This window comes from Oculina patagonica, chromosome 5 (genome assembly GCF_052425735.1).
Source record: "Oculina patagonica isolate OP01 chromosome 5, crgOcupat, whole genome shotgun sequence".
Lineage (NCBI taxonomy): Eukaryota > Metazoa > Cnidaria > Anthozoa > Scleractinia > Oculinidae > Oculina > Oculina patagonica.
The window spans coordinates 32,279,869-32,306,666 of NC_135762.1; the positions used below are offsets into that span (position 1 = coordinate 32,279,869).

The 26,798-nt window shown below is 37.4% G+C and overlaps 1 protein-coding gene and 1 long non-coding RNA gene across 2 annotated transcripts in view; one reads left to right on the top strand and one right to left on the bottom strand.

Annotated features, from left to right (window-relative positions):
• Nucleotides 1–1,423: 1,423 nt before the first annotated feature.
• On the bottom strand, nt 1,424–2,905 carry LOC144653696 (uncharacterized). The gene is made up of 3 exons (XR_013570803.1): nt 2,631–2,905; nt 2,119–2,198; nt 1,424–1,518 (listed from the first exon to the last, which is right to left on the bottom strand). It is a non-coding gene; the product is annotated as an uncharacterized LOC144653696 (long non-coding RNA).
• Nucleotides 2,906–4,582: 1,677 nt separating this feature from the next.
• Nucleotides 4,583–26,798, top strand: part of LOC144653697 (cilia- and flagella-associated protein 337-like) — a 28,216-nt gene continuing 6,000 nt past the window's right edge. Inside the window, exons 1-30 of the mRNA XM_078513756.1 lie at nt 4,583–4,984; nt 8,062–8,115; nt 8,651–8,734; nt 9,603–9,668; nt 12,008–12,076; nt 12,528–12,644; nt 12,748–12,807; nt 13,078–13,160; nt 13,583–13,675; nt 13,899–13,907; nt 15,805–15,841; nt 17,375–17,421; nt 17,568–17,621; nt 19,276–19,314; nt 19,804–19,904; nt 20,687–20,881; nt 21,050–21,092; nt 21,717–21,822; nt 22,297–22,372; nt 22,869–22,947; nt 23,690–23,789; nt 24,315–24,421; nt 24,640–24,719; nt 24,909–24,963; nt 25,154–25,199; nt 25,353–25,412; nt 25,617–25,697; nt 26,150–26,246; nt 26,440–26,532; nt 26,679–26,737. Of these exons, the coding sequence (XP_078369882.1) occupies nt 4,643–4,984; nt 8,062–8,115; nt 8,651–8,734; nt 9,603–9,668; nt 12,008–12,076; nt 12,528–12,644; nt 12,748–12,807; nt 13,078–13,160; nt 13,583–13,675; nt 13,899–13,907; nt 15,805–15,841; nt 17,375–17,421; nt 17,568–17,621; nt 19,276–19,314; nt 19,804–19,904; nt 20,687–20,881; nt 21,050–21,092; nt 21,717–21,822; nt 22,297–22,372; nt 22,869–22,947; nt 23,690–23,789; nt 24,315–24,421; nt 24,640–24,719; nt 24,909–24,963; nt 25,154–25,199; nt 25,353–25,412; nt 25,617–25,697; nt 26,150–26,246; nt 26,440–26,532; nt 26,679–26,737 (2,532 nt within the window). The 5' untranslated portion in view covers nt 4,583–4,642. The remainder of the gene's footprint in view (nt 4,985–8,061; nt 8,116–8,650; nt 8,735–9,602; nt 9,669–12,007; nt 12,077–12,527; nt 12,645–12,747; nt 12,808–13,077; nt 13,161–13,582; nt 13,676–13,898; nt 13,908–15,804; nt 15,842–17,374; nt 17,422–17,567; nt 17,622–19,275; nt 19,315–19,803; nt 19,905–20,686; nt 20,882–21,049; nt 21,093–21,716; nt 21,823–22,296; nt 22,373–22,868; nt 22,948–23,689; nt 23,790–24,314; nt 24,422–24,639; nt 24,720–24,908; nt 24,964–25,153; nt 25,200–25,352; nt 25,413–25,616; nt 25,698–26,149; nt 26,247–26,439; nt 26,533–26,678; nt 26,738–26,798) is intronic.

A 26,798-nucleotide genomic window follows, 5' to 3' on the forward strand; every position in this document is an offset into this window, starting at 1 on the left:
ATGAAGCTAAACTGAAAGTTCCAGGGGGTCGGAAGGGTCCAATCTTGGGGTAGGTATGGATATTTTTGGAACCACACATTATAATTAAACTGCCATTAAGGTCTGGACACACTAGGCGACACGACCCTGCAACACGCCGCGGCGACAGTCGCCTAGTGTGACATGCGACAAACTGTGTCGCTGCAACAGAATTTTGTCCCTGCGACGTGTTGCACGAATTCAAACTGGTTTGAGAGCGCGTCATGTATTTTCGCCATATTGAATATGGAAAACTAGTTTGCATTCCCACTCTTCCAAATTAGCTGTTTGTGCACCAAACAAACACCTTGTTGCAGCGACTTAGTTGTAAGCAGTACACATGGAGCGACTTGTCGCCGCGACCTGTCAAGTCGCATAAGTTGTCCCGACCTTTACACTATTGAAGACACTTTAGCCTGTGCTAGAGTAAATTTATGGTCTGCGATAATAATTTCGTAAATTCTCTGTAATTTCATTATTTTTATTGAAACAAAGGAGCAATTGTAGAATACCCCGCCATTATTCATCTGCTCCCGTGGTCCACAGTCCGCAGTGAAATTTTATTGTTAAGTTATATTTCACTCATAACGCAGTCCGCAGTCATGCAGTCCATTGATCAAAATTGGATTTAATCGCTTGCCACCGCGGTCCACAGTCCCATAGTGTTTTATTTGAAAATAATACAAAGTCTGCTAATCGCCTGCCACCAGGGCCCGTAGTCCCGTAGTCGATTCTAAGAAATGCTAGTAAATGTTATAATCGCCTGCTACCCCGGTCCGCAGTCCCGTAGTGGATTTAAGAACAGTAGATATCCTGAACACAATATAAAGGCTAACCGCAAGCAACCAAATCGCAGTCCGTAGTGTACCCAGAATTCTACATGTTAACAATATATAGTGTTGCCCTTACAAATTTAGATAGCTATCCGTGAACAGGCTAACCAAAGTGCATATTAGGCTAACCAAAATGAATAAGTAGGCCTCTCTAAACACAAAACATTCTGTCCCATATGTTCACTATGGGACTGCGGACCACGGTGGCAGACAAGAAATGCGTGACTACGCAGTGGCAGGCAATCTAAACACCAAACTTTTTGTGACGGACCGTGGACCATGGACTGCGGTGACATTAAAATCAGTTCAGCATGAAATAATTTTTGATATTTGTATGGTGACTGCGGACTGCGGTGGCAGTCATTTCAGTTATGCAAAAAAGTGCCGGGGTAATCTACAATCATGCCAAAACAAAATAGTTTTGTCATGAACCTAGAATGGTTTCAAAACTTACATGTAATAAAGTGTCAGTATTCACATGTAGCCTTATTGGGTTCTGGGATGTTCATATTACATATAAAATAGCTATAAATGTCACTAAAGTATATTCAGGTTTAAACTGGCAACATAAGGGAATCAATCATGTGACAATTTTATTACATTAACACAATGTGTATTTTTGAGTTCATTTTGACTAAGAGAAATGTCATTGCACTCTTCAAGTCACCTGTAAATAGAAACAAAACAAACAAAAACTGTTTATTTTGATGAAATTGCTATTTTTCCAGCATGCAGACTGTATATTGAATGGCCTTTTTCAGTGTGTGAAAAAAAAAACTGACTGCTTTCATGTTGGGCTAGTGGATTCAATAATTTTTTCCACTTGCTAGATAGCCAAATGACATTTATGGATTTTTATTTGTTGTTGTTGATCTTTCCAGAGAAACATGGGAATTTGGGCAAGCATATAATGGTTTCACCTTGCACAGTCTACCTGGGTCAGGCCAGGAAGAAATCAATTTTCTTTGCACCCTTCCTTTCATTAATCATAATTTTGCAGAAAAAAATGTCAGTCTTCATCTGAATTTTTTACATTGCTAGCTGTAGTTTAAAATGCTACTGAAGGCCATCCAACAACTGAAAATACATGCCTTAAAAAAATGTCAAACAGCTTTTTTATAACATAGGCAAATGTCTGGTCAAAAAGTAGATCTTTTAAAAATGTCTCAGGTAGTGAATGTGTGAAGAGAGGAGGATGGAAATTGCTGAGATTGGCTGAAGAGATCAATAACTGCCTGAACTTGTTATAATCCATAGTTTAACTCACCAGCAATTCAGAAAGTCCTCAGTTCAGAATTCTGTAAATCCTGTTTACAAATTAGACATTCTAATAATCCCACAAATTACCTGTATACAACAAAATGCAAAAGAAACGTCAATCTATGTCTGGCAATACAATACACATCATGGAAAGATAGAAATTTAAACTTCAGAAATGGTCTCATTTATTTCTTTGCGGCCGGAAATGACCACATGGTCAATATTTTGACAAACATTTCCTCACGTATAAATAATTAAAGGATGCGATTCTTATTAAATAGAAGTAGCTTAACATTCAGATGACAAATATAAATAACAATTACATGCCTCGACGTTACTATGACACTATCGCCTCAAAATCTACAAGATCTTTTCGGCTTTAATTCCAGTGAGCTAAGACCAGCTTAGTTTTAGTACGATTCTATCTTTAGCACTTTTATTAATCTTCACATAAACGCCGAAGACATAAGCTTAAGCCAGTCTTCAAAATGAAATTATAGTACAATGAGAAACGCTTACCTGAAGTGACCTCAGGTCTGACACTGTCTTAGACACTGTTAGAAATGTTTGTGCGAAAAGCTTCCACCGTTTCTCCTCATTCCATATTCTTCTCCAGTATCGGGAATACAAATAAAGGATATCGAATACCCTTTGTTTCGGGACTCGTGATCGCGTCAAGAAGAAAGAACATTGACAAAACTATCCTATAGAACTCGAAATTGCAAAATCAAAACACTAGATCGACGCCATTTTGAAAATGCGCCCGCAATACGGACCGCGGGGAATCCGCAAGCAGGGGGGACAGCGGGGGGACACAGCTTAAACTCTCCCCAAGCGCCACTCCTTTGTCTGAAAGAAATTACATTCAACCTCGCTCAAAGCAATTACAATGAAAAGAAACTGATCATGCTATAATAAAGAGCATACACTCAAGCCTTTGGCAAAATTTTCTTTTATTTCAAATGCAAATGGTCGTTGAGTAGGAAGCCAACAAACTTTTCAATTGTATTTTTTACTGCCGTACTTTTTCACGAAAAAGTAATAATGGCCATTTTTCAAAACACTATTTAAAAAACTACAACTTTGCTCAAAAAGATCCTAAGAGAAAGGTTCTAGTAAAGTTTTCAAGCGAATTTAAAAATGTGATCCGTTCTGGTCACGTGACCGATGACGTCATAACAATGAGATTAATTAAAAACTACTTCACATATAAGTATCTTCCAACATGTAATTTCTTGTTACCTCGCATTTAATGAAACGCCAGATACGCACTTGTACCCAGACTCCCATTTTTTGAAAATTGTGCATAGCTACCTTAATTTTGACATTTTGTTCGGTACCTGGGCAGTCCGAAATGCCTCACACCAATGTGCTTCAAACTGCAATGACTGCTTTTTTAGTAATAAACTATTTTCGTCACAGTGAGCAAAACGAACTTCTGAGCAAAGTCACGTGACTAATGACGTCATCAACCTACGACTTATACAATAAGTAGTTTATGGTAAGAGTTATTTCTATACGACGTACTACTCCTGCTGACTTCAAACTGACCAAGTTATTTGGCATTGACGATTTTTCAGTTGCAAAGGATTTTGGGAAGGTTTTTATTATAATTATATATTGTTTTTATAATTATGTTCTTTTACTGGACATTTATTTCTATCTTAGCTATATGTTCATTAAAAACTGGTTTACACGATATCACTAACTTTTTAAATTTTTCGGAAAATCGCTAAATTAAATAGTCGCTAAATCTTGCTCTGAAAAAATCGCTAAAATTAGTAGTCGCTAAAAATAGTAACCTTAAGGTAATTACGTAAACAGACCCTCAGACTGTATGTAGTTGACGAGCCACGTGACCCCTAGGACTTTGCGAAGGTAAAGGTTATCTTTGGTTTAAAATTTTTCAAACAAGTTTGTTTTATATTTCCCTTTGTTTCAGATTATGATTATGAATAAGAGACAATGAAAAATACAAATCAAACTGGTTTAAAAAAATTTAAACCAAATCTAAAAATAAACCACACACAACAGATACGTTGTTCGAAGAATGGAAGTGTATTAAAATTTTCAGTTCTATGGACAGTATTTTGTCAAGGTCTCTGATCGAGCCCGAACCCATTACGCAGGCTACACTCGCCTTTCGATTTGCAGCTTAGTAATGGGTTCGGGTTCGGTTTTATTTTTTTTTTTATTGTCTCATATTCATTATCATATGCATAATCTGAAACAAAGGGAAATAAAAAAAAACTGGTTTAAAAAATCTAAAACCAAAGATTAAATTAAGTTCGTCTGCAACGCAGGTTAGGCCCTCGGTCCCCTTGTAAAACAAGCTGATGGGATGGGGAAGTTTAGTTAAAAGGAAAAAAAATACTCGCATCGAATTGTATCTGCAGCTCTAATGGCATACACTACGTCGTTGACCGAACTAAATTGGTTGTCAAGGGGCCGTTAGCAACCAATCAGCCAATCAACGCTCAGTGTCTCGCTCGTGCCAGCAGCAAAACAGTTCGAACTCTGGTGCATTCAAAATGCCGCCAGGAAAATCGCAAAAGAAAGTTCGCCCTACTACAGCTTCGGGGGCATTAGAATCTCACGAGCTTGTTGATTTACTTGACGAGCTGAGACCAGCTACTGCGCCGGGAAAAAATTTACTGGGGCTCGATCCTACGTACGTTACCTCGAGACATCATGTTCCCGGAGTGCCGATCACGTCGAAGTTTAGAGGAAGGCAGATTTTTGGTGGCATTCCGGAGAATGATTTGAAAGGAACACAAGGAAGAAGGGCTACATTGGGTGGTTTAGAAGATGTCGAGGAGCATGAAAAACCTCAAAGACCGGCTACCGCCATCGGAGTCTCAAAACAGATCAAGGTAAATTGTATTTTGTTCTATGAAGCGATCGAGGCTTGCACAAGGGTTCGATTGTTGAAATTTGATCTTTCCCGCCTTAGAATCGAACACTGTAAGTTATAAAGAGAAAATTTTGATGTTTATATGTGGAGTGTAGGTATGTGACTGTAGATTTTTAATAATTCACACAAGCTGTTTTATTAATTACATCTGCATGCACCATATTCTTTTTCGTGGCTCCTTTCACACGTTTGATTTGACAGCTTCAACAAAACAGCTTTAGCATACGCGCGCTCTTTTTTTTTTCGACAAAAAATGTAGCTTTATTGTGGCTTAATGTCAAGTTGTGGATATTTGTGGATATTTTATTAACCTGTTTGTTGTGATCGTAGTGCAATGTTTTCTGATCATGTTAGTTCAAACTAAATTAAGTATACTTTTCAAAATGGATGCTAATTAATTAGCTGAGCCTATGTGACTGATTAACAAGTGTCAATAATGTTAATGAAGTCCGTTAAGAAAACTTGAAAGGTTCAGTATATAGGGAATAAGAAATTTTTCTTAAGAAAATTGAAATGCAATTTTAAGCGATGACCTAGGCATCGCTTTATGTCATGATCATGGGCAGTCGACCGGCTCTGTTTTGCGCGACCAACCTACTGAATAGGACTGGAACTAACTACAGGAATGAATGAGACATGAACAGGCATCAAGTTTGCACAACAAGAAATCCCCGCAAAGAACACAACAAAATACTTCTGGAAAGTTAGAAAGGACTAATACAAAAATATAAACGAAGGAGACAAATTATATTTGACAAGTCCTATAAGATTCAGTTGATGGAGATCTCTACAATTGGCCTGTGTAAAACAATAAGGAGACCGCATTTGACCTTGGCTTCTTGAGAGAAGTATTGTAAATCATATATCAGGCTTAAACTAGATGTCACGCTACAAGATAATGCAATGTTTGTTGAACAATCACTCAATACAAAAGTTGTCAGCTACTTTTTTTTAGTTTACGTTAATTTTTGGACAAATTTCCTGAAAATTATTTAAGACCCCCTTGGAAACGCCATCGCTTCTGCATGTAATGCATGCTGTTTATTCCTTGTGGAAACACTCAGCCGATATATATGTCAACCAGCTCTTGGTCAAGTGTCGGTTTTCATGTTCTTCAATTTGGTAGCCCATGGTATAATGTGTGTTGTTAACCATTGTTTTAGCTGAAATAGTCTGAAATGTCAGCTGTCTTCTACCCCTAACCCACCGGGGAAAGGGGGTGGGCTGGGGGTGGGAGAGAAGAGCCTTTGTCACCTGCCCCCTTATAGGGATACAGCTAGGATACATCTGGGGAATGCACACAAGAGCAATTTTTTTTTTAATAGAGAAAATAAAACAGTAACTTGAGCCAACTGAGTGATAGTAGACTATCGCATATATCGGCCAAGTGTCTGTAGCTTATCGGCCGAGTATTAGGGGACATGCATGTTGGTCGAGAGGTGACCGATGCAGACCAGTTGACAAATCAGCCGATACTCAGTCAGTATATTGGCTAAGTGTCAATGTACATGTTGATCAGGCACTGTCCAATATGTTGACCCACGCCAGGCCAATTAAGTGCCAACTGATGTTAAGCCAGCAGGTGTCTTAGTACAGGTACACCATCCAAATTTCTTGTTTTATTGTTCTCGTCATTGCAGGCACAGTTTACACTGAGCACTTTGTCATCCAAAAAAATGTTTTCAATTTGTTCCATGACTTCCTCTTTCAGTCAAATTGAACTTAATGATAGCTAGATGAATTTATACCATAGGTCAATAATGATTAAATGCCCTGGAACAAGTATTTTTTAATTAATAATAAAAAAATGATAGTTGCATGACAGGGCTCGAGACTAACGGTAGCCAACTAGCCAAAGGCTAGTAAAAATGCAGTTTTGGCTAGTAGGTTTTGGCCTTTCACTAGCCAAAATGGCTAGTGAAAAAATCAGGCATTAGTGGCAAGAAACCACATTTATTAAAATCGTCTCTCAGAGAATATATCTAACAAGTAAACTGTTGACATAATAGAATGTGAGGCTTTAAACAATCTAGCTGACAAAAACGCATGTACATGTACAATTTTTATAGCGAAGAACAAAGCCCAATTTTGTAAGAAAAAAACATGAAGATTTAAGGAACATTTTACGGCTCAAGGTTTAAACATTATCGCACATCACCCTCCACCCCCCCTTAAAAGAAGTACTATGCTTAAAAATTATGGCTAGTAGAAAATAAGTTTTGGTTAGTGAAATCAAAGCTGTCACTAGCCACTTGGCTAGTTAGCAAAAACGTTAGTCTTGAGCTCTGTCATGAGCACATGTACACTGTAGACAATTTCTCTGACATGTGTACCTTCCTTTAGATCAAATGTGACAAACAAGCAAGATCCAAATAAATTCTTAATTTCTGAAGATGAAGAGAAAATTTTAATATACCCTCGGACGTACAAGGGGGGGGGGGGGTGGATGCCACCCCCCCCCCATAAGGTTTTTTCCCAATTTTGAAAACACGATTTACTCTACAATGCTGAAACTTTCAGTAGCTGTTCATTCATCCTTTGCGGAAATTTTGATATGTCAACTATGTATCCATGGTGTTTGACGTTGCCATGGCAATGTCATAAATACAAGCAGGTCTTGCCAAAAATCGTCATTTTTACCATTTTTCTTAATTTTTTCCATTTTTTTAAAACAGAAGTGCAAGATGTGTTTATTTTTACGTTCCGTAAGCATTCTGGCTTGATTTTGCATCAATTTCCGTTATTTTCTGACTTTCTAAGAAAATGTTGAAATCCAAGATGGCGGATCCAATATGGCGGCTCTAATGACGTCACAGCCAATTAAAATTACGTCATCTTGTAGAGTAAGCTAAGGACTTTCTTCTCAGTTCAAATTAATTTTGCTACGCCTTAATATAATGAAAACTCCGGGGAGGGGTTCCATCCACCCCCCCCCCTTGTACGATGGTGGGGGTGTGAGTTTGCTTGTACGTCCGAGGGTTAATAGCAATATTTTGTATACATGACTTTGTATTTCTTTCATTTATTGTTATTTAGCTTGAGGACAGAATTACTTTGGATCATTTGAATAAAATGAGACAAGCTTTTGAGGTAAGGTTTAACTCTGATCTGTGAGGCTTGAGGAAATCTAACTCCTGTATTCGAAGTTATGTGCAAACTATAGGAACAACAATATTTGTTAATACAGTAGAACCCCGGTAACTCGAACTCGGATAACTCGAACAACCCCCTCTAACTCGAACTAACTTCCATTTCCCTTGGACCCATTTACTTTTCAGTCATTTTTACTCGGTTAACTCGAAAACCCGGCTAACTCGAACTGATTTCCGTTTCCCTTCAGAGTTTGAGTTACCAGGGTTCAACTGTATTGTTAAACACACGTCTAATGAATAATTATAGCTGTAATGTGTTGTTTCAGAAAATATCCATACCTCCCCATGGAAGAATTTTAGGTTTGAACCCCCACCATGCAAGAAATGCCAGTTAACTTTCAATGTTTCCATAAAAAAAAGTCACGTTTGAGACCTCCCACCCCCTTGGAATTTCCAATTACCTTAAGCTTCTGTGGGCTACAGGGGTATCATGTGCGATTATTAGTAATCCATTTTTGATGCGTCCTTCACAGGAAGCTGACACAGATGGTAATGGCACTCTGGATCTCGAGGAGTTCAAAGATGTTATCACAAACTTGTTTCATTTTAAATTCAAGGTTTGTTATAATTATTAATGAAAACAGAAATACCTGGCTTGACCAATTGATTAGTTACCCTTAAAGACCAAAAATCAATTAATATTATTAAATTTCTTTTAAATTTAGAAAAAAATTGGAACCATTTAGTGGCAAGTCCGTTAAACTTTACCGTCAATAAAATTATTTAAGATGTCTGTTACATGCATGTATGTTCTACAATGTACCTGCATGTGAATGATTTGTATTTTAAAGGACATCTTTATGGCATCTTTAAAACAACCAAGTTAAACATTCATTTTCTCCTGCTCTCTGACAAAAAGTGCTTTTCATCCCTTGCAATTAATTTGACTAGGTTATCAGTGAATACAACCTCGATGAGCATAAATTTAAAAATTCAGTTAGTGTTTATTTTGACTGTGTTCCAGTGTTACAAACTGTAAATGTATGGATACTAATTTTCATTGGTAAAGAAGGTTCTGGGCAGTCTTCAGGGAATTCCCGCAGCAGTAAATTACATTTTAAACCATGTAATAAGCTTGTTTATCAACCCATCCCTGCTGTCAATTTTTAGGATTTAAAATTTATAGAAGTAAAATTATTTTAATTTGTAATTCTTATTGAATGCAATTAAGGCAGGTGTTCTAGTTGATTGCTGAATTTTTTGTTTTGTAATTATGACAACGCTAATACACTATTTTTATTAAGAAAAAAGCAGCAAATTAAATTTTATTTTCTAAGATAGACAAACTGTCCAACTAAGTAAGACAAAGTTTGTTTTACGCAGTATGTTTAATTTATTTTACATGTACATGTTGTTATGGGTATCATTTGCAACTGGTTAATTTATTAATCTGTGTGATTCTCAATTTTGATCCCCTGAACACAGAATGAAGACCAAGTAACTGCCCTCTTCATGAAAATCGATTCTTCCTCAGATGGGGAAATAAATTGGGTAAGCTTTACCTCGGATACTTTAAATTGCTTGATTGTTGACTAGGCAACGTGTAATTACTCAACGTATTTGTCTTATTACTATTTGCATCAATTGTTTAAAATTAAAAAGTTTTATTTAAAGTTGTGAATTAATCATCTGACGTGAGATAATTTGACATCTGCTGGGTCTTTTGTCACCATGTTTGTAATAACAAAAAATCATATTAAACAGTTATGTAAATTTAAACATCCAAGTTGACTGCATTTTAAAAACTGCCCTTAAGTTGGGAGAAACAAATGTACATGATTTATAACATCTGATGTTAAATACTCACAGCTTGAAGGTAAATTGTTTTCAACCTTTTATTTCTGTACCCGGTCTTCTTTTGGATTTGATGAGAAAGCAAAAGCCAATTGGTACACATCTGCCGATGTATTTTGGCACTATTGGATGTTATTTTGAACATTAACTTGTCTAGCTTTAGAATAAGAATTTAATTTCATTTGGGTTAAGCTTCTATGTACGCACTGTACTAGCTACATGTACATTTACTGAGAGTGCATTTGTGAAAGCAAGCAACAGGGATATTATACAATCATGTTTCTTGTATTTAGTGCTGTACATGTATATTTTTTAAGTCATCACTTTTTACATTGGAGAGCTGAGTTGCCTAAGTCGTCAATGGCACTCCGGTTAGCCTAAGAAGCATTCTGGTTAGCCTACAGTTAGCTTAAGTAGCTTGCGGTTAGCCTTTTTATTTGGAGTAGGGATTTTTGCCTTGCTGCCTTGCCTCACATGCCTTGCTTCGCATGCCTTGCATGTCTCACTGCCTCGCACATTTGTAAGACTCAGTTGCTTTGTGAATTTATGACTTAATAAAATCAGAGCCGTACAGCTTTCAACAATTCTTAGCATCTGAGGCAAGTGCGAGGGCAGAACCACTACTAAGAAGTGAAGTGACCTTAAAAATAACAAGAACCTGAAGCAGTTTATAATCGTGCAGGGTAATGTTTGACCACCTGACCTCTTTCAGTGCTTTGGCTTAAAGGCACGGTGTCGCACAGTAAAATCTTTAGAAAAGCAGTCACTTGAGAAACACACAAGTTGTGTTTGCGTTAGTCACGGAGTGAACGTGACATGAATTTCCTTTACCACGTCATCTTTTGCTTTTTAAAACCACATGCCTAGCCGGAAAAATGCCTGCTTACGCATGCAAATATTTATTTTGTTCCGAATGTTCAATAAAATAAACCCAAACCAGTTCATTTAAAAGAAAGCCAAATCACACCAAAATAAAGAGTAGACTAAGGCCATCCCATTGTGTTTCTCCGTTTAGCGTCTTCCGACAAGCTTTTGGTAATTTCCCTGGCGCGATGACGTGTATCCCGTGCTTTGACACATTCTTGCTGAGCTTGCAAGTTACGTTTCGATAACGTTTCGATTCTCAAAATACCGTAAACTCAAAACAAAAATTGGGATATCCAGAAAACTAAGTCGTCGTTTTGCAATATTTAACACGTTCCGGGTAAATTGTACTACTTGTACTCGCTCCGAGCCAAACGCTTGAGTAACACAACAATAAATATTTCACACAAACAGAGCGCAGAGTATTCAAACAGAAAATAGGTGAATGATTATTTATAGCTACAAGCGAGAGATCGCGTGACATGGGTCTGACGTAGTGGTAGTTTTAAATAGCTTGGACATGTCCAAGCGGTCTTTGTTTTCGCTATGTGATTATATTCAGCCCTCTCTTCTTGTAAAATTTGGAATGAAACAAAATTATACATTAATTTTCAGAGAGCAGAGTGTTCATGTTAAACGCGAGTGATCGGCTGATCGCTAGTAAATATTAAATCTTGCGTGACCGTGGACCGTGACAGGAGAGCCGGCTGGGCCGCGTGGGTCTGGATCGATTTACCGACAAAAAAAAAAAAAAAAAAAAAAATTCCGTGCAGATTATGAATCGGGCCCAGGCCCCGCCCGATTAAAAAGTTGTAAAATGTCTCGTTTCAGGAAATAACTTCCCCCTACAGAATTTATGGTTTGGACCAAACCCATCTGCAAATTCCAGTTCTATAATCAGCTTCAAACTTTACTTTAAAAATATTGACTTTTGAAACTACACCCCCCCCCCCCCCCCCTTTGAATTTCCAATGACCCTCATGGAGCAATTATACTAGATATCTTCTGGAACCATGTATTTTTAATTAAAATTGCAACAAAGAAGGAACATATTTATGCTGATTCTTGGAAAGGTTTGATGTACCGTGCTTCCCTTGCTTCTCTTCAACTTGGGATCACATGCTTTCTTCCTTTTATTTCTTTTGTATGATTCTTTTTTTTTTCTCTGCCAGGATGAATTCTGCACTTTTATGCAACTTGAATATGCCGAGAAGGAGGATTCATACTTGCGATCTAAAGAGGTGACTGTGTAAATAAAATAGTGCCTTCGTACTAAAAAATTCTTGGCATTTAATAGATGGAGTGTCGGAGAAGTCATGAAATTTCTGTGTTGTTAATAACAGTATTTAGCTACATGTAAATCCAGCTGTAGAAACCACGGAAAATCGAGATCCAGTCACACAATATGAGGGGTGGTGAATGGTCCTTCAAAAAATGTGTCGCAAAATTTTAGCCAAATTTCATGGGTCTTGTCTTCTCAAATTTTTCTTTGACGCCTTCTCTAAATCTCAATTTCTTTTGCAAGGGTAAAAAGGTCTCGGGCTCGCAGAAAAGATATCAGTCTTGTCGTCTCGCAAAGTCTCGCATTTACCATTCGACACCCCTAATATGACAAATTATGCATTAATTTATTCTGTTAACAAAATTTAAATTGCAATTTATTAATATTTATTTATTGATATATTTCCACAGACTGCTTTTAGTCTTCCTGCAATTATTGCCATGAGTGAAAACTCCAACTCGTCACAAAGGGAACATGTTATACGACTGTGTAATACAGCAGACAACAACTTCCTTGTTGTTAGCAAGGTACATGTACACGTCATGTCATTTTAAGCAAATCAAAGGTAATATTTTCACCTATTGCTTAAATTCCAGTTGGAAATAATTTCAATATAATATTGTTTTACAGGATGGTCTTGTCTCATTTTGGTCCCAAAATATGGAGTTTAAAAGAATGAAACATGCACATGTGAGTAGTTCTTTTACTAAACAGTCAGGTGATGTTTTACTTACACTGCAAGTTTATTGCCTCACCAACCTACAATATAAGGGTTATGTAAAGTTTCTTAAAATAAATGGAGGCTGCCATGACCTGATGGTTATAAGGAATATTGCAATCCAGCCCCTCACCTCATCCCAGTCCAGTTTGCAATACCGTAATGTTTATTTTAATTACATGTATAACATAATATTATGAATTATGTCCGTGGAATAATCCAGGTGATATTCTTCTTTTTAGGTTGAGAACTCAACAAAGAAAACAAAGTGGATTACAGATTTTGTGCTTATGCCTCATTTCAACAAATTTATTATTTCAACGGGGTAAGTTTTACCAATCGGTTATCAGAGAGAAAATTGATACTACTTGAACATAAATTAAATTACAATCATTCTCTGCTTGATGTTAAAAACTTGAGGACTTAAACCTACTTCTGGAACATTTATAAAAAATAAATAATATTTTTTTGAAATTCACATGTACAGTTGTACCGATCAAAGATTACATCAACTGAGTTGTAAAGAAAAATTAGTTAATCCATTTAATTGAGAGACATTTGAATCAAAAGGTTGCTTATAGATGGATTGATAGAGCCAGTGAATGGACAAGGCATACTAATTGTTATTCTCACAAGATACTTTTTATTTGCTGGATGCCTTGTTTGCTGATTAGTTTTAATATTTTTAAAAATGGTGATAAGAAAAATTATTAATATTGAATTCACTATTTTTTTTTAATATTATAGGGATAGGGAAATTCAGTTCTTTGAATTATCAACATTTGAGCCATACTGCCAAATCACTGGTTTGGAGACGACGCCTTTAAGAGTGGATTATTGGTAAGTGCAAGAAACAGAACCCTTTTTGCCCTACCCTACCCCTCAGAGTCCTATTTTTAGGTATGTTGACCCTTTTTAAAAGTGCCTGCACAGCAATGCATTGAATGGCCCACATTTTTTTCAAACTGCTATTTAACAATTGAAGGCCTGAGCGCAAGAGACGCACTTTGTGTTTCGGCCAAATTGAAAATTGTCACAAACAACTCCAAATTTCGCACGCAAGTTCGTTTACGTGTGCTTAACATTGATCTGTATTCAAATTCGCTGAATCTAGCTTCGTTTTTTAGAAATTACGTATGCAAAGAACAAAGGCGTTTTGCAAAGCTTACGTTCTCCACAGTCAACCAGCAGCATGAGTTTTTCGACACATCGCGTGTAAATCTTTCCTTCTAGCGTTATTTAACTGTCCGGGGAGGTTGAAAAACGTGTCAGAGCCATGATTTTAGTTTCCTATCCACCATTTTGAGGATTCACTTTAAGAAAAGGACTGGACTGAACACATTGTGACGCGATGTCACCTGATAGGTGTCACGTGAGAGGAAAGAGAAAAAAAAAAAAATAGCCGTTTGTTCCTGAAAATCATTTGAAGCCTTTGGTTAGTTTTAGTGTAAGTGCTGCTGCCAGGTGGTTGAAGGACATCATTAAGTCTGAATACCCGTAAGTTTACAGCATCGCTCGAAGAACTGAGTGATGTTTCTGCCTTTGTTTTGTACAACAGCGCTGTTTAGCGCTTCGGAAAAAACGTTGCACAAACCGAGGTAGTTTTGAGCCTGGCGGCATAGAGAGTCTAAAACAAGAGGTTTCTTGCCGGGAACTTCGTCAACGCGAGTTTTGCAGGATCCGCTTGGGTGCTGCCGCGACAAAGTTGCCAAGAAGTGACCTGGTTTTAGACTTAAAAAAATTCTTTATATGTTCCCCAGGGCACCTTCCCTTCGCAAAATATTTTCTGTGTCTCATTAAATATTCATCAATGAATCTATCGATTCGTGCGAACGAAAACCTCATAAGTTTATCTTGTTTTCGCGGGATTTTGTAGATGTGTGATGATGTAAGGAGTGGAGATAGAAGTGAGAGCAAGCCGGCGGCACTCAACTGAAAGCAAAAACTAGTATTAATAATGTGACAACACGAGCAAATGTATTCAATCAACAATCAGTCTTTATTTCACTTTCACCTCGGCAAATTACAGCTAACAGTAACAGAGTAAAATAGTCTTGCCCGAAACAACAAAAACTAGATAACTGCAAACAGACTGCAGAAAAAGCTAGCTGCAAGCAAACTGGCGTGAAAGCTTACTGCATTAAAAGCGCGATCTATAAAAGGTTGAGGCTGACTCTGATCCTAAACTTAACTTGAAACGGCTAACTCCCTAATCCCTTGGGGTTAGTGTTAAACTTTTTTTTTTTTTTTTTTTTTTTTTTTGCGTTAGGGCTAGGCTTTTGCGGTAGGGCTAAGTCTGTAACCCTAATCTGAATCTCTAACCCCGACCCTACGGCCTTGGGGTTACCTTTTGCGTTAGGGCTAGGACTGTAACCCTAAAAATTTAGCTGACTTCATCGTCTTGAGAAACAAAAGGTTTCCTTTGTTTATCGTTTGTAAAAGAAAAGTCAAAAGACGCCGCGCAAGCAAAAACCTTGTCTTTTTGCATGTGTTATTTTTCGAAAACGAAGGAAAGACCAGCAAAATTAAATACAGGGCAGTGTTGAGCACACGTAAACAAACTTGCGTGCGAAATTTGGAGTTGTTTGTGACAATTTTCAATTTGGCCAAAACACAAAGTGCGTCTCTTGCGCTCAGGCCTTCAATTATTCCACGAGCGTGCGTTGGATATGAGTTGGCTGTAACGATCTCATATCCAACAAACGCAAGTGGAATAATTGTTTTATTTAAATTGCCCAAAGAATTACAATATTTGAGCTTCCCAGTTGTTTCGTTGACGTGTTTTGGATACCGTATTTCTGGTCGATGGTATATGAGCTCATATTACCATTGACTGTTAACCAATCAAAACTCAGGAATTGCAATATACCATTGCTATTTTTTAATTAATATGTTACTTTATAGCATTTACCATTGAAAGTGTGTAACAGTTGTAATGTGGAACACATTTTTTTATTCTAGTTCAACAGGAAAGATGAGTGTATTATTCTTTATGGGGACAGCCAGGTATTCATCATTTTTAAATTATAAAACGAAAAAAAAAAAAAAGAAAACATTTAAACTTGGACATTGATTTTATTTATCAATTTTTAGTAGTCATTTCTTTAATGTAAAACTTACTTTTTAAAAAATACATTTTACAGTGCGAATACTCGAACCGGGACAGTTGGAACAAAGTTAACCAATCACAACACTAATTGAGAACAAAGAATGGCGACCTTTTTTAGAAATGGACCAATAACGTCCAAGACCGCAAACAATAGATTTGCAACAAAATTTAAACAGTCAACAACGTTTGAAACAGTTGCGGACCTCTCAGGAAACTTGCCTTGTATTTGATTGGATAGTTTCGATCCTAAATTTTCACTGACTGCACCGAATTTTCAGTAGCGCTCGAAAAACCGTAATCAAAAGTTGGCTTTCACAGGCTGAAAAATTCTTCAAAAGAAATTTTCTGATAAAATTGTATTGCTCTTCGTTGGTGATAGCACAGTAAAGAATAACGAAGGACGCTTTTATTCACGACAAGCGCGAAGACGTGAAGCGAAGCGCGTGAGTTTACAAAGTTGTAACAGTAGATAACTGACAGAAAATGAGTCCGTGAGCAAACAAGTGAAAACAACATTCGACCTGATGTTTACATTTCACGTGGCCTCAAATCGTGTCAAAAAATGTAAAGTGGTAACTTGTGGACAGTTATACGGCATTGACCGACGATATAAGTATTCTGTTTTCGTGAATTTCAAAGTCATACGAAGGTGTAAAAGCAATTTGTTAACATTGGTGAGGAAGTGACTCGCATCGATTTCAAGGCAACAGACAGAGCAAAGCTACTGAAAAGCTAGAGCGAAATGAAAATAATTACGGCGTGAATTCGATTTCACAGTCTTCATTTTATTTCCGGAGTGAAAATTTTCAAACAAGAGCGAACACAGTGTGGAATATTCAATTCACAACTCCTGGCCGTGAAGAGAAAATTCACGGTTCGTAGTTTGATTTGTAAACTTTTTGCGAAGATGATATTGTAACATACATCTTGTATAACTTGTCTAACTTTATCTATCTACGATCTCTATCTACGACCTCTTGAAAATTAAGGATCGAAACTAACCAATCAAAAACAAGACGAGTTTCCTGAGAGGTCCGCAACTATTTGCAACGTTGTTGAGTTTCCAAATTTTTCTGTAAATCTATTGTTTGCGTTCTTGAACGTCATTGGTCTGTTAACGAAAAAGGTCGACATCCTTTCTTCTCAATTAACGTTGTCATTGGTTAACTTTGTTCCAACTGTCCCGGTTTGAGTATTCGCACTGTAATTTTTATAATTTTTAACTATAAATCATATCTTAATTTATTGTGCACAATAACAGTCTTGAAAACCAGATGTTCTTTTGATGGGAACTTTGCAGTGTTGCAGCGCAATGTTCCAAATGTATATTTCCCTAAGCTTCTGTTCATAATAACTTAATATAAATAGTTTATATATTTATAATTGGTATAATTCATAACATTTCAATAATCAAATGTGATTTTTTTTAGGGTTGTGTAAATATATTTATGATGAATTCTGTGGGAGAGACATTAAGGTATGTTTTTTGTTTAAAATTAATTATTCATTTTAAATTTAGTAATTTAAATAATTATGTAAGAAATGTTAAAAATAAAGTAATTTACAACATACTTATTAAGTGGAATTTTGAACTCAATGGTGTCATAATTTCTTGATTTGCAGAAACTGGAAGAAAATGCCAAAGGTTGAAGGAATAGCTAGTGTAAATATAGATAGGTATGTACAATAATCACATGTGTATAAATATCAATTATTCCACAAGGGTTGGATATGAGATGGTAGATAGCGAACGAGGGGCGTAGCCTGAGTCGGCTACAACAATCTCATATCCAACAAGCGCAAGTGGAATAATAATTGTTTTATTTAAAACTCACAAGAATTGCAATATTTGAGCTCCCCAGCTGTTTTTGTTGCTACGTATCGGCTACCATATTTGTGGTCAATTGTATATGAGCTCATATACCATTGCCTGTTAACCAATCAAAACTCAGGAATTGCGATATACTATTGCTAGTTTTTAATAATAATATAATGAATACATGCCTGTACATATTATGTACAGGCATGTATTCATGTGCACATAATATATGAATCATATTATGCACATAGTACAGTGTGCAAAATTAGTCAATCAGCACATATACAATGTGTAAGTGCAAATTTTAATTTATGTTCATGACACCTCACAAAGTTGAGTTGGATCTCTAAAGAGCAGTATTATTGTAAATATTACTTTAAGGATACCTTGATGTTTTCCAGAAACCCCAGAAGTTTTTTGCCTGTTGTACAAAGTCTTATCAGTACTTGACATGATCATACCATAAAAAAAGCTGTACCTTTTTGCTAAAATTTTGGGCTCAAAATTGTGGGTGCAGCTTATTTACGAAACCATTGCTTTTGAGGGGTGTACATTGCCTAGTCTGGGTCAGAAAAACCACTAAAAACCTTAATTAAATAAACATTTAACATATTGAAACCTGCTGTTGTCGATCATTGTTTTTGGTAAAAGGTCTGGCCCCTAGAGGAGCCGTTAATGCCTCAGTCTCGAATTGGTCGTCAGTAGTTCTTTCAAACGATTTATTTGCACGTGGCTTGAGCAGCTTAACTCGAGCTGACATGGAATCTCCATTCCTCCACAAAGTTGCCTATTTTTTAAACTTCCATTATTTAGCAACAAGTTTTTATCTACACACAGCTGATATGATCAGAATTTGAACTTTCAGTGAACTTTTCCATGTTGTTTATGTTGTTTACCGATCAGCGATTGAACGTGCCTCAACCCAGACTTCTCTCTTTTAATGACTGTGTGGTTACTAAGCAAACGTTTTGTATATGCTCGTACTATTTCGATTCAGATTTCATCGTTTTCCATGGTCTTTGACAATATCTCATCAAAAGAGCATCTTTATTGCAAGATATTGGGAATTCAATTGGAGAGATGCTTGTAAAAGAGTTGATTAATGTATTCACCTTGCAGCCAATACACAGCATTAGCTTTTAATGGCCAAGCTTATCACTGACAAACAACTACTTCTTGACCTCAGCGCTTTTTAAGTTTTTATTTTTTTTCTCAAAATCAAGCCTCAAAGTTGGGGGTGCGGCTTATCTACGAGTGTGGCTTATACACGAGTCTTTACGGTATTCACTGTAGGCCGGCTTGTAGTAACATTTGGCTGTCTTTGCTGACAGTCCTCACATAATTTTGTTCACTAGATCCTGTTTTTCAGAATACAAAAACGTGTTAAATTTGTTTGACAGAAGTCTATTACCAACTGGTCTGTTTGACGTGAGGATCACAAGGCAATGAAAACAATCCATGCAATTTATGCACGCAAACAATCATGTAATTTTTGAATTCTGTCTTTTGCAGTGTTGTAAATTCTGATAATGCGAGATTCACCTGTATCAGGTAGAGACTTAATGGTAGTTGTTGTCACTGTTTGTTGTACAAAATGGAGTTGTTCTAGTTGAAAACATGGACTATAATAAATAAAGTATTATTTTTATTGCATACCGTACCATACCCTACCAGACTGGACATAACTACATAACTAGACTACTCAATGCCTTTTAAGACCTGATAAGCCCGTTTTTGCCATTTCTAATCATACCATGTTCATTTACAATTATTTGCTTCAGTGTTTTTTTGCATTGGCCTTGAAAAGGCCCATTCAGGGAGTGGTCAATTAAAATATTCTTTTAGTTGACAGTGGAGAGTAAAGACTTCTGCCAGCAGTAATGTGTTGAAAATAAGAATTAAAAAATATTTTGTTTCTCAAAATTGCAGTGAAATTAAGCCATGAAAAAGCAAAATATTTCTGGTTTTCTTACATTAGTGATAAGATGAATCTGTGTAGAATCAACCTCAAGCTTAAAACTTTTTTACTCCTTTTTGTAGGTGGAAGGTCCATGAAGATTGGGTCTCTCAGCTGAAGTATTACGACTCTTTGAGAGCGGTCATTTCTTGTTCCAATCACCCAGACACTGCTTTGGTCATTGGTAAGTTAACTTGCAGTTATTCCTCTTGAAGTTCACTGCAAGAGAATATCCCCAAGCTGACAACTTTCTCTAGTTTCATCACATGCCTGCTTGACAGTGCTGTTACACACATGGGGGAGGGGGAATTCCCATATTAAAGTGGAGGGAATGATTGTTGTACCTACTACAGTCAACTCTCGTTATAGCGGACACGCTCGGGGCATCGTTTAGTGTCCATCATAGCAAGAGTCCGTAATAGCGGGAGTCATTTTCAGTCAAACCTCTTTCGCCGGGGATCTGGATTTTGTCCATAATAGCGAGTGTACGCAATAGCGAGGTGTCCGCAAGGCGAGAGTTGACTGTAAGGGTTAAAATCCATAGCTTGGTACCTGACTTATGAGGTTTGAACCATAAAGGCCACTTTTCCTTTATAGGCTAAGGTATTTAGCTGGAAAAAATATACGAGGGTGGTAAAGGGGGGAGGGAGGGGGAGGGCGTATAGATCAAATTTTACAGACATTAAAACGGCCCTTTCACAATTCAAGAAAAAGATAGTATTGGCATTTCACGCTTCACGGAAAATAAAAGAGAACGTTTTGGAAAATCACGGTGCACGCTACTATGGAAATCACGATTCATGACAAAAAAAGCCATTTCACTTTTTACAAGAAATTAAACGGGCCGATCATATGTTACGAAAATACTCTTTACCATCATCATATAACAGAAACTATAACGACTGTTGTCATTTTAGTATTGGTTTGTCTAAGATGCCCATGATTTAATTTTGTTTTTGCTCTCAGGTCAAACAATGGGCAGCACTCATGTAGAATCCCAGTTACGAGATCCCACTGGTGCTACAAAAAAAGTACAAAATTCCACTATCCGTGATATGCAACCAAGGCGGCGAATGGACAGTGACCAGACAGTGTTCAAAGTGTACAAAGGAGTCAAGACTTTTGACTTCTGCAAAGAAAAAAATATCATTGTGACCGGAGGTAAAATTATTGATATTTCTTTAACTCCGTTCTTGCTTAAAAGCACGTCACTGGCCAAGCTTTAAACTCTTCACCTGCAGATCTGAAGTCTTATAACTTAATGAGATCTAAAAACAAAAGTCTTATGAACTTACTGTAGATCACTAAAAATTACTTTTTCCCAAATAGGAATGGATAGACTTGTAAGAATGTGGAACCCTTACGTCCCAAGGTATGTAGTTAAGATAATTTTAGTTCGGCACTTACAGTATAGCATTTAATGTCATTTTGCTCACTTGTACCAATAAATACTCAACGATTTTAATCCCATAAGTTGCCGCCTAGCCTGCGCACGGACGTAGTCCTTTGCTCATTGCTGTAAGATGAAAGTAGGAGACGTCTGCACACAGGCTAGCTGCAGCCCTGCAAAGGACACCATATGCCATGCGGTGTAAAGAGCAAAAATCACTGCAACGCAAATTCAGCAACGGTTTCAGAGTGTGGAAGTCGGCAGCGAAGAAATTATGCATGTACAATAATGTTTTCTTCTCATTGAAAATAGGTATTCAAGTTGTCTTTATTTTTGTGTTTATCGTGGCAAAAACCTTCGTTTTCGCTACTTATGGAAACCGTTCCGAGATTAGTTGTACACTGTATTTCGTATCACCTCTGATTGTTTAATAGTAACGTAACATTCCATTAGATATTTCTTATATTCATGGCTGAAAATATTGCATTGAAGAACTTTTATTTGCGGAAATATGTCTTAAAGTGTTATAAGCCTGGGTTGTCTGAACCACTGCGTGTTTGTTGTAAAGTGTCATGCAAGATGTTTATTCTTTATTTCTTTCTGCAGTAAACCAACAGGTCTCTTGAGAGGACATACAGCACCAATATTTCATTTATTTATTTGTCCCGAGGACGACAGAATATTCAGTGTATCTACAGACAAAACGGTCAAGGTATGGCATTCACAAAAAACCGAATATCCAAAAAGCTACAGGGGCAGATAGGAAAGGATTCTGTCAAATTTGGTTTGAGTGTTTGGTAGTGGCTTGCCAGTTAAGGCTTTAAAAATGTTGTTGCGTTTCTCTATAATTTATTATATATATCTATATTGTTGACCAATCAACGGCTTGCCGATCAAAACCTGTTTTATGGTGTAGTTCATTTTTACATGTATCTATGTCAGGCAAAGTTGAACGCGTCGATCGCTTTATAGCTCACAGCTGTTGTCTTTTCAATCAGTCTTTCTAATTGTGTTGTGTTTGTGTTACTGGGGAATTCAGGTCTAAAGTGTTGAAGCTTAATGTTGTTGAGCAATCATGCAAAAGAAAAGAAAAAAATTCTAAATTCACTCCAAGTACAGTTTTGCACTATTTTATTGGTAGGAGGATTACCTTAAAAATGTTAACACATTCTCTGTATTTAAACAGGTGTGGGACCTTCATGATCACACGTGCCTACTGACTGTCCGCCCCAAGGCGCATAAGATCAGAGGAGACCTGGCGGGTGAGTACTGCTGGCACTGAAAAAAAGAGTTTTGGATAGAATTGCTCTGGAATTGATGGAAATGCAATGAAATCAACAGAGAGGAAATTGAAAATACAGGAAACCTATTTCAGTGCTAAGAAAAAACGGGAACAAATATCAGTCGTTCCGGGTTGGGAATTTTCCGTGCGCCGCCATTATGAAATTTTTGATGTAATGGAGATGCCCATTTTGTTACACAACAAAAAACGATTGTTTATTGATAAAATCAAGACAATATATGCCCTTATTGAGGATTTATTTTTCCTTTTCACCACCTTATATATGCAAAAACTTACAACTCTGGGAAATGTAGGAGTTTTGCTCCTAAGCTGTACAGTGTAAGTACTTGGGTCGCAACGCATTGTGTCTCCCAATTTGTTGTGGCTCGGTTTGTCTAACGACCCAAAACGGCAAAGAGGCTGTTAACCACTTACTAAGGGATTTTTTAATGATAGTTTTTTTTGTTCATTGACAGCCATTCATTACAACTCCTCCAGTAGAGGCCTTGCTGTTGCTACATCGGAACAAATAGCTCTTCTGCCACTTAAAAACAGGTGAGGGAGACTGTCTTATGCCCAACTTTAACAAGCAGTATGCTATTCTGTTATGAAAACTAGAGTTTGTACGCAAGTGAGCATACTTAAATTTGCAGTTAGGACGATGGTTTTACTTGCAAGTGAATGTGGAACACTCAGCAGGATACGGTTTTATTTAGAATTCAGTCAATTCTCTGTAAGACGAACACCGTCCGTCCGGCTCCAAATGTCCGTCTAATGGTGAGATTTCCACTGACGCGTAATTTTTTAGGTGCGGGAAAAAATTATAGACAATGTATGAACGACTTGCGTAAACGTGTACGCAAGTCGTTCATACATCGTCTCTAAATTTTTTCACGCACGTTAACGTACGTAAAACTTTACGCGTCAGTGGAAATCCACCTTAAGAGAGGTGTCTGTATTATAGGGAGTAAAATGACTGAAAAACGGCACGAGCCATCACCAGGTGTCCGTCTTACGGAGGTGTCCGTCTTGTAGAGAGTTCAGATACAGTAAAAGCAGGGACTGGACCAAGACCAGGTGTATGTCTTATAATGTCCGTGAAGAGATAGTTGACTGTACACGATGGTTTACTACACTAAGCTCAGCAGGAGTACTTTTGTACGAAAGAGCAGCTAGTCTAATAATAATGACCAATTAATTTAAAATCGCGTACGTTGTTTGGTGACCAGTTGCAACCTTTTCAATGTCTATGTTGATCTCGAATCTGATTGGTAGATTTATGATATTTGTGTTTCAGGAGTTCATCAAGAGATATGATAACAACTCACAAGGAGCCAGTAATGTGTGTCAAGTACAACAAAAGCTTCAAACATGTCGTCACTGCCTCGGAAAACTCGGTAAGTTAAAACACAAAACATTCTCTGGCACATCATTATCTTTTTCACATCACTTTCTTTGCCGGAAAATCCATTAAAAGTAACAAAGTCGTTAAATAAATAAATAAATTGCTATATTTAGAGAGGAAGCCACTCAGCGCTAGCTGGTCATGCGGGTCCCTGTCCAGGTCGAATGGAAGGAATGTTGGTTTGGGGGAGGAAAACCGGAGAACCGGAGAAAACCCCGGAGCAAGGCGAGAACCAACAACAAACTCAACCCACAAGGCACCAGGCCGGAACGAACCCGGGCCACAGGGGGAGGCGAGCGCCCCCCTGCGCCATCCCGCTCCCCTAAGTACGTGCATTCTCAACTTTAAAAACTAGGCCGCCCTCTTTTTGGTGATTCTTGCACAAAGCTGCAATCTAAATGATTGTTCCACAGCCTAACCACTTGGCTCAGTACTGAGAACGCGTATCTTTTCTTATCGGCTAAAAAAAACTGTGACCAAGCCCCTTAAAAGACTTGCCTGCATTTACTGTTTGTAGGTGATAAAAGTGTGGGATTTGGAGACGGGACGTGCAGTGTTTGAATTTTCACAAGCTCACGGAGATCACGCCGTCACGTGTATGAGCTTTGACTCCACAGAGAGAAGGTGAGGACAAACCTCAGTTTCTGTTTGATAATATTATTGTTCAGTTATTTATATATCATATTTGATCATTATTCCTCAGGGCTAACCTTTTTCTATGGGATTTTTTCTCACCTGCTAGTTACATCACCTTTTCTGCCAATAGATGTACTGTTCAAACATCTAGGAGTGCAATCTTTTCATTGTGAAGTAGTCTTACTAATGTTGGCTTATCTTTACAGGTTAATCACAGGCGGAAGAGATGGCCGGCTTAGAATATGGAACTACAACAATGGACACTGTTTGAGAACACTCGAAAAAAGTAAGACTTGTACTGAACTGCTAAACATAAAAACTGCTAGACTGATCATGTGAGCATATACAGTACACAGAAATAGTTACGTGAACATACATGTTTACGAGCTTTTACGTAACTAAAGCGTTGTATCCGAGAAGCAGGTTTTACTCAACAACATCAATTCTAAACGCCATTCTTTCCGTTGATTTTCAGAGAGCGACATTGACGAAGTTGCAGATTTAACGTATCTAGTCTTAAATAAAAACAGGTAAGATGCTTTGTACATAGAGTCGCCTTCTTATACTTAAATAGGGAATTTGGTTAAATAACACCTCAATACCTACGCCGCTAGCATTTAAAATACATCTCTGGGAAACGTTTATTACCCATCCATGTGTCTCAAAGGTCACTAGTACAGAAATAAGAACTGAGAAGTTTTATTTTCTTTGTAATTTCAGATATATCATCTCTGTAGGCTGGGACAGAAGAATAAACTTATTCTCAGTAAGTAACTTTCTTGATTTCGTCCCCAGAGCCCAGTTGACACCAAGGACACGGGCTTTGGCCAGTTCCAGTTTAAATCCGCTCAAATCTGATTGGCTGACAATCGACATTGGGCGCGTGTGTTAATGGCGTTGTTAATGTTTGTTCTTCTAGGATGATAATGAAGATTTCCACCACGTTCAACACCCATATGCTTACTGGAAAGACGATCTGGTAAGATTAGAAGAAAGGCACTGCTTTAGTTCTTCTTACTCGACAGTTACAATCGGCAACTTTTCTGTTCCGTTCTCAACGATTTGTCCAAAACGATACTTATCTCTCGGACTTCTGAGTTCTTTGTCCAATATCTGGTCACCTTGACAGAGCTGACTTTATAAAATGTTTATTATTATTGTGAATGTTTCTTGTTTTATCTAGGTCAACGGACACAAGGAGGACATTTTGTCGATAGCAGTTAGTCCACCAAACCTTCTGGCAACGTCAAGTTATGATGGAGAGGTACAAAAACAGTTTCTAGTTGTTTTGTTTTTGTTTTTCCTATGGCCCTAATAAGAAAAGAACAACTCCCGACGTGAGCTAAAAGATATTGTTATGGTATTGCTATAAACTCACACACTTTTGGTATCGCAAGACCAACTAGTCAATAGACCAATTCGGCTAACGTGTTTACATCGTTGTTGCCACCCAATTCAGATCATGTGATGATTCCTTTGGGAGGTTACAATTGTTCTGTTCGTTCATACTCCCATGCGCTCAGTTACGTGTGACAAATTGCACAATTCACATGGTCTGAATTGGGTGGCAACAACGATGTAAACACGTTAGCCGAATTTGTCAATAACTCGTATTTTTATGACATTACAAGCATTTGGGTGGCTGGTATTCCAAACGTTTTGCTATTATTTTGTATTAAACTAAATGATAACTACATATTATCTGTTTCTTTATAGATTATCATCTGGAATCAGATTTCAGGGCACATATTCTGTCACATATTTTCACCTTGTGTCTCCAGAGAGAACGGAGAGAGTCTTTCTTCACGAGACTGTAAGTACACATGATTTGTATCGATTAAAATGAAATAAAAATACAACTGGCCAATAACCGAGCCAAACCATTTTAGTTTGTCGAAAACAGCTCAAATTCCTTTCCGATCTTGGCTTTCGTTAATTCCTACCCCTGAAATAATTCCTTACATTTTCTTACAATTAAAAGGTTTCTGTTCCTCTTTTTCATCTAGTGGATGGTGGAAATGCCATAAGTAAGATTTTATTCTTGAAAGCAAGAGCCATGAAGAAAGATTCTGCAACTCTGGTGGCCAGCGGACCACAAGGTACTTTATGTAGTATTTCTGCTTCATTCATTCATACTCTGGCGTGTTGTGTGTAGCGCTTCGTCCTACAGAACCAAAAGGACCAACTTGTAGATAGTGTAATAAGGATGTATAAACGCGTGCTAAACCTTACCATTGTTTTGCAGGCCTGGTTCATTTCTGGAATATATACACTGGTGGAACTTTGTATGCTACATTCTGTCCGGTATTGAGTTTATTTGTTCCTTTATTTTATTTTCGTTGTCTTAAAGCAATAATTCGAAAGC